Genomic DNA, 7,574 nt, shown 5'->3' with positions numbered 1-7,574 from the left:
TCATCAAAATTCTAAATCCAGAATCGCGAGTCCCCTGACTTTTTATCCTTCACTAGCTATTAGACGTCCTTGATATATATCTTATTGAAGGTTTTCAGCTCGATAGCATCCACCGTCTTTGAGAAATAACATTTTGAATTTCGGAGTTTTGCGCCACACGACATCAGAATGGCCGCCTGAAGGCTGTCACGTATGCTTAAAAAGAATTCCTCATCCTGTTATTTTTAACGATCTGAACAATTGAGGCTTTACAAGAAGTGTTTATATGAATGTTTACGTGTTCACGAAGGTGAACTGACCGCGCTTTATAGCAGAAGTGAATGCCAGATGTTTTCATTGATTTCCGGCGGCCATCTTGGTGCCCCTCCACATGGGATCCAACATGGCGTTTCCATACTGTGCTCTCTAAATTTGTGTTAATTTAAACATTATGACGGATAACTCAAGTACGGAATACCGTACAGACCAGAGACTTGGATACGTAGACTATCTTGTTAGTTTCTACAACCTGTAAAATTCTTTGGTTCATAATACGATAACTCAGCTCTCCCCTTTTAGAGGAGGTTTAACTGTATTGAGTGGCCTAAATTTTCAACCTCGTCCCCAGGGTCTTCTCGGCGACGAGTTTTCAAAATGGCGGTCTCATCGTGACCAGCCGCCATCTTGAAGGCGGAGTAGACCCTGGGAACGAGGTTGCTAAATTTTAACTTTTAGGGTTTTTTTAATAATCTTCAAGACTAGGGCTTTAATGAAAGGAGAAAGAATTTTCCCCTTCGCTGTTGATAAAATTGTTTGGGGCTCCATGAGAAGCAGATTACGTCAAAATTGAGGAACTGTCAAATGTACATTCCAGTTTTTGATTTTAATGTTATTTATAATTGAACATGCATGTGATTATTCATGTTTTCGATTAGAGAGCATCTTGGGACTGGAAAGTATCTTCGATCAGGGTATTTTGCAGCCAATACCAGGCAGCTCTTGAAAAGTAGTGCAGTTACAATTGTGAAATTTGTTCCAATTCACGATTCTTTCTTTACCGACGTTTTTAAACAAAAATCAAAAAGGCCCGGCACGACATAAGAATAAAGGAATAATAAATAATAATAAAACAATGAAATGTTTTAACAATTTATAGAATTAAACGCTATTAGCTCATGTTAACTGTCCACAAAATTTCACCAAACCCACAAGCGAACTTTGGATCTTTATACGGTCTGAAATTTGCATGAATAGTGTATATAGTTTATCATGATTTTTAAATTTTTTATTTAGGGGAACGTTATAGGGTCAACCTTGTGTTTCCCTTTTCAAAAGGTATTTTTAATCATCATCATGGCTCGTCGCGCCAGTAGGCGCATAAGGCCGTAACCAACATCTAATGGCTACTTGTCATGCCCGTGTTGCTTGGGCCATGGTCCTCACATTCCAGCAACCGATGATCGTCTGTCGCTTGGGGGCAACCATGGGGCCCATCGGCCTTTGTGCTTCCCGCTGGCTTTAACCCAAAAGCGTCATTGCTGCCCCAGCAGTGACACCCCCAGCTAGTGTTGAATCATTGTCCACGTTTCCGGTTTCTGTAACAAATTGTTTTTATGGGGTAGGGTTGTTAACCCTACGCCCAACCCCCAACCTGTAAGACCATGGGGTCACTCTTTGTCTGGTCTCTATCCTTCGTCCTGTTCGGCATGGGTGGCCCGACCAGGAGTCACCAGGAGCACAAGACTCCAGCCGATATAGCTCTAGGGGTCATTGAGACACACAAACCGCCCCACCACGATAAGGTGGTCGACCCCATTCGGAGCAGCCGAATGGAGTCTAGGGTATTTTTAAATATTATTGTATATTTTTTTCTTTCGCCTTGAATAACCATTTGTTTATGTTTTTTGTTTATGATGCAAGCAGTCCCTGGCTAAACGAGTAAGAAGCAACTCTCGTGCACGCATTCCTCCTCGCCAGGAAACGCGAGGCCCGCGGCTATGCGCCGGGGATAGAGACATGTACAGACGATGAAATGTATAACGCCGAGTTTCGCCTTGCGCTAGACAATCCACGCGGGGAAATAACGAAACTACACGCAGTCTATTGCAGATACAACCCTAGAGAAAGGTGAAAAATATATGTGGCGCTTAATGAATTACTTCTCTTTTCAGTAGATGATTGCTGAACATACGAAATGAACGCAGAAGTTCTATACTTGAAGAACGAGGAAATTAGAAATGACTCTCGGGTTTGGTGCCCGTATGCGCGTATGCGCAAGAGTAAACAACCGAAATAAAAAAATGCTCCACTGATCGCCAGGGGTCATATGAAAACTTGTGCTGCAAAGCGTGCACTCGACTTGTCAGTTTTTCGGTTTTTAAGCTACGGTTTTTTATTCACATCCCTAAGCGAGACGACGATAATCCCCGTCCCTTTTACATAGGAGCTTCCCCCCCCCCCCCCCCTTTCCCTCCACCCCCCAACCCTCGGATTACATTTGTTTACAATTTAGGCTGGAGGCCGGACAGTCTTCTTCAAGTTTACATGTAACAAAATTACAGAATAAAATTTCAATACAATATTAGCCAGGCTCCCCAGTGGCGTGAAATGACGTACTTGGCAACAATACAAAAATATGAAATAGCGGTACACATTTATTTAGTCTTATCACGTTCACATGCCATCATGTTTTACAGTTCGGAAAATATCTATAACATCTATAAGGGTGTGTCAGACAGAAGCGATCTTTGCCCCTTGAGTTGCTGCTCGCTGATTCACGCTTCACGTGATTCAATGGTACGTGAAAAAAAGAAGAAAAATGAAGAAAAAATATAGAAAATAATTAAGATGGTAAAGTTTAAGCTCGGTGATAAACAATGAAGAAGAATTGTTCAACATGGCACGAGCGTGGAACAAAAAAAAATCTGAGTCCTCGACGGGAATCGAACCCATGGCCTCCCAGACACCGGTTAGGCGCTCTAACAGGGTCGTAACCAGGTACTAGGTATATGGGATCAGAGATCACAGCCTCGGATCGGGATACCAACTGAGCTACGAGCGAGAGACTCGTGGTGAGCTGGGCCATTTACTAGGTTGATATGTGACACGCGTCCTGTATACTGCTAGGATCAGCAATGTCGAAATCATCAAGTGTGTAGTAAATAATAAAGATAGTAAGTTTTAAGCTCGGTGATAAATAATGAAGAAGAATTGTTCAACGTGACACGCGCGTGGGACAAAGAAAAATTCTGAGTCCCTAGTAAATGGCCCAGCTCACCACGAGTCTCTCGTAGTGGGAGACCATGGGTTCGATTCCCGTCGGGGACTCAGAGTTTTTCTTTGTTCCACGCTCGAAAAAAAATAATTTGAAATTTTAAATATTCATCATCTTCACCTCCCCCGCCTCCGTTTGCGTTCGGCCTCGCCCTGAAAACAAGCCGACAACTCACCCTCCTCCCCCACAAAAAAAGAAAGAAAATCGCCATTTCCATGCCCCCAAAATATGTTTTGCACCTCGTTACTCTGAGTCATTTTCTAAGTGAAGACCTCCCGTGCAATACAGTTGTAACAAATTTTTTCCTTCGAGCTTTCTTGGCTATTTCTTTTTTTCAATTTTATACCGATCACCAGTAGAGCAGTATGCAACAACAAAAAAGATCTTTAATTTCATTAACTACATCCCAGACAATTATAAATCCAATTTTACACGGTGCAGATATTGCAAAAAACGCCATGAATATACTGTATATTTACTATTTTTGTTTTTTTTTGCACTACCAAAAAGAAAAAATCTATAATTTTTCAGATTTTTCAATTCAATTCAAAACATAAATCAACGAAAACATGACCATTTGTGCGTATGCGCAATGCAAGGTCCCGGATGTTCTCGTGATATTTTCCGTCAAGTGTCGTCGGTCCAGTGATAAGGCTGTGTTTGCTCGTCTGGTCTGGACTTACCACGATTTCTTTATCGATTTTGTCGCCATTTTGTGTCTTGCTGACGTGTTCTACGCTTGACATGCAGTTCGTGGTAGATTCCTGAGACTAGGCGGTAGATTTTTTCCACGTAAACTGGCGGCCATTTTCGAAGGATGTCTGTCGAAGAAGGGAGGAACGTCGGAACGCGCGAAAGAATTGGTAAGTTGCAGACACGCGCTCTGCTCGCTCGTAGACAGCACTTGTCTCACAAGAACGTGCTAGAATAGCTTATTTAGGACCTAGACCGCGTTTTATTTGTTTTTCTTGCGACATGTTTTGTAATCTGTAGCTCCCCCCTCACAACAGCGGAGTCTGTTATCATGTTGATTTTCATCTCGAGTTCTCCGACGAAAGGAGAATTCTTTGATGCTCCGAATTTGTATTCAGGCCACGTAGCCCATATGTTTGCATATTGTTAGTGCTTTGGTGAGCCAACGAACTGTTTAAAAGGCCTACGAGTGGACTAACAGCGAAAGATTTCAGCCATTTTAGTTATAGACGCACTTCCGTCTTCAAAATAACTTACGCTTGAAGTGTATCGCATAGCAGTTCACAATAAACTCTGCTGCAAGTGTGAAGTTAACTCGTTTTAAAAATTCAAATTAACATCTGCATGTCGTATTCTATTCAGATCACGAGAAATCACGATTTAAGCCTCATATTTTCTCATTATTTCGGTTGCTCTTAACTATCGAACTATAAAAGCATCTATACCTTCAGGCAGTGGCATTTAATGATTGAATAGCCCTTTATTTATAATATTCGTAATCTCCATCTCATTTTAATGATACTCTATCCTATCAAAGGTTGACTTAAATATGCCTTTATATTTGGATGGCCGAATGTGGTAATGAAAGTAGCTCTACACAGCGAAATACAGTATAAATACTTCTTTTTCCAAAGGGAAACAAGAACTGATGCTTCAAATAGTCGATTTTCTTTGCAATGCAAATGCAAACCTATAAATGGTCTATTTTTGTAATTGAATTATTGATGTTCCAAAATTTATTGTGGTGAAGGATATTTCCATAGTTCTAAGATCTATGTGATTTAGTTTTTTTTTGCCACTTATTTTTGGTGCTTAAGTTTTAGAGAGTGAAAGATTGAAAATGAATTGAAAGATTGACACAATAGATGTGAATAACACAACACATGTTAGAGAGTTTCTTTTTTAGCTGTGATATGGTTGATCTAATTTTTCTTGTTGAGACAGACATTAGTTACTGGATGAGAGTTGATCAGACAAAAAGTAAATTTTAAACCTAAGGCCTGATAATTGTTTTCAAAATTAGGTAGGAGTGGTTTTGCTAACATGGATAAAATCAATTTAAAAGTAAACATAAAGCATGAATATTTAAGCACAACAACTAATTTTTTTATCTCTTTTTCAAAAAATGTTTTGATCCATTAAAGGATACAATGTGATGTTTTGTTATTATTTGTTGGGAAATAGTATTTGTATCAAAATTTCTACTGCCTGCCTGAATCTTGTTGACCCATTAGAATTTGATCCCAAGCCAGTATAAATAGAGGGAGATACAAGTACATGTTTAGGGTTCAAAGAGCGGGGTACAGATTGCCGGAAAAACACATCCACAGGGAGAGCAAGGTTTAATTGAGCTAAACATTAACTCCAGTTTATGCTTTGGCAAAAACAGCCAAAAATTGTTTCGATTCTCAAATCTCAAGAGTACCAATTAAAGGGAAGAGTGTTTCGGAGATGAATACAGTTACTCTCCTAAGCCTTTAATAAGTATTTTTACAGATTTAAGTATATTGTGAGTAGAAAGATCACAAGGGAAAAAAGTAATCAGCTACAATAAGCTTTTTTCTTTCATATCATAAAAGAGCAGAGCTACATGTAGAGGTTTTGATTTTGATGTTGCATGACAGTTGCCTAGATGGGCTCGATCATGCAGTGATACACAAAGTAACTGATGATGTCACCCCCTGGGGTACTCCCCGCAGTGAAATTACACTTATGAACATCAGGGACTGGAACGTGTTTGATGCAGCCTTTGTTTGTATTGTTGTTATATTTTGGTTTTACTGTAGCTTAGAATTTTTACTATTTAAAAATTAGGTCACAATTTTTTGTGTGAAAATATTTGTGCAGTTATTTTCAGTGCTAAATTAAACATTGGAGTTGTATCGTGACATAACAGGAACATGTTAGCAGACAGGATGTTTGTATGTGTCTTCTGTTAAAAGCTTTATTGATGCGCTGATTGGTTTTGGTTGTCATTGACAACCTGGCATGGATTTATGAGAGTTTCAGGCAGGAGAAAATAGTATTAAGCATTAATATTCAAATTTCAAAAATTACCTGCTAAATCAGCACATTACAGACCTTTTTCAAGATTCCCGAAAGTGATGAACTTCAAATTTCCCCTTACAACATCAACACATTGTGAAGCGAACAGGTGTAGAGAATAAAGAAAATAATAAACAATGGGAATTTTTTTTTGATTTACCATTAAATTCACAGTGGGAGTAATGTGAACATTTCTGTATGGAAATCAGTAGGGATATTTTCTATTCCAAGCTTGTAATTGTAAATCAATATGTCTTGTGGATATCAGAAAAATGTCTGATTGGAATTTTTTCCCTGGATACCAGGTATCTTATTGTCACCTGAATGTTTTTTGAAGGAACATAATTTCACAACAGTTGAAGAGGCAAATTTTACCAAATTCACATATCAACCCAGTAAATGTCCCAGCTCACCATGAGTCTCTCATAGCTCAGTTGGTTAGAGCGCTTATCCGGTATCTGGGAGGCCATGGGTCCGAGTCCCATTGGGGACTCAAAATTTTTCTTTGTCCCATGCTTGTGTCATTGTTGAAAAAAAATTCATCTTCATTATTTTTCACTGAGCTTAAAATTAACCATCTTTATTATTTACCACACATTTGATGATTTTGACGTTGCTGATCCTAGCAGTATGCAGGACGTGTGTCACATATCAACCCAGTAAATGGCCCAGCTCACCATGAGTCTCGTGCAGGTGTAGCTCAGTTGGTTATAGTGCCCAACCATTATCTGGGAGGTCATGGGTTTGATTCCCATCAGGGACTCAGAATTTTTTTTTCGTCCCATGCTCGTGTCATTGTTGAAAAAATTCAGACAGAACTTGTCTGTCGCCTAACCCAATTAAGTTGGGGGTTTAGCCATGATACACACAAATGTCTCGAAAGAAAAATGCCCTGTGGATTGACCGTGTTCGATCCAATACACACCTATAAGTTGCCCGTGTCCAGCGTGGTGACCCATTGGTGTAGTGGATATCACGCCTGACTAGTAACAGGGAGACGCGGGTCCGAATCCTGCTCGGGGCATGTAATTTTTCTTTCATTTCAGAGACGTGTGTCGAAAGCCTTCTGTAATTTATTTACATCTTTCTTTCTGAAAAAATTCATCTTCACAATTAACCAAATTTTGACAAACAGGCAGTTTTGAATCATACTACAAAGTTTTGCGAGGATGTTGGTGGGTAATTACAGAAAAGTTGGCTTATAGGCGATGACAGATAGTTTCTAATGGAAACACATCTTTTAAACTTAAAGCATAATTAAGCTTTCAGATCTAAAGTTGGATCTAGTCCAGGCATACTACCG

The 7,574-nt window shown here is 39.5% G+C and overlaps 1 protein-coding gene across 1 annotated transcript in view; it reads left to right on the top strand.

The window, feature by feature from the left end:
- Positions 1-3,878: 3,878 nt before the first annotated feature.
- Positions 3,879-7,574, top strand: part of LOC144666637 (retinoic acid receptor RXR-alpha-B-like) — a 31,447-nt gene continuing 27,751 nt past the window's right edge. The window contains exon 1 of the mRNA XM_078528036.1: positions 3,879-4,116. Coding sequence (XP_078384162.1) covers positions 4,071-4,116 — 46 coding nt within the window. The 5' untranslated portion in view covers positions 3,879-4,070. The remainder of the gene's footprint in view (positions 4,117-7,574) is intronic.

This window comes from Oculina patagonica, chromosome 1, assembly GCF_052425735.1.
Source record: "Oculina patagonica isolate OP01 chromosome 1, crgOcupat, whole genome shotgun sequence".
NCBI lineage: Eukaryota > Metazoa > Cnidaria > Anthozoa > Scleractinia > Oculinidae > Oculina > Oculina patagonica.
This window is presented reverse-complemented; position numbering and strand designations above follow the sequence as displayed.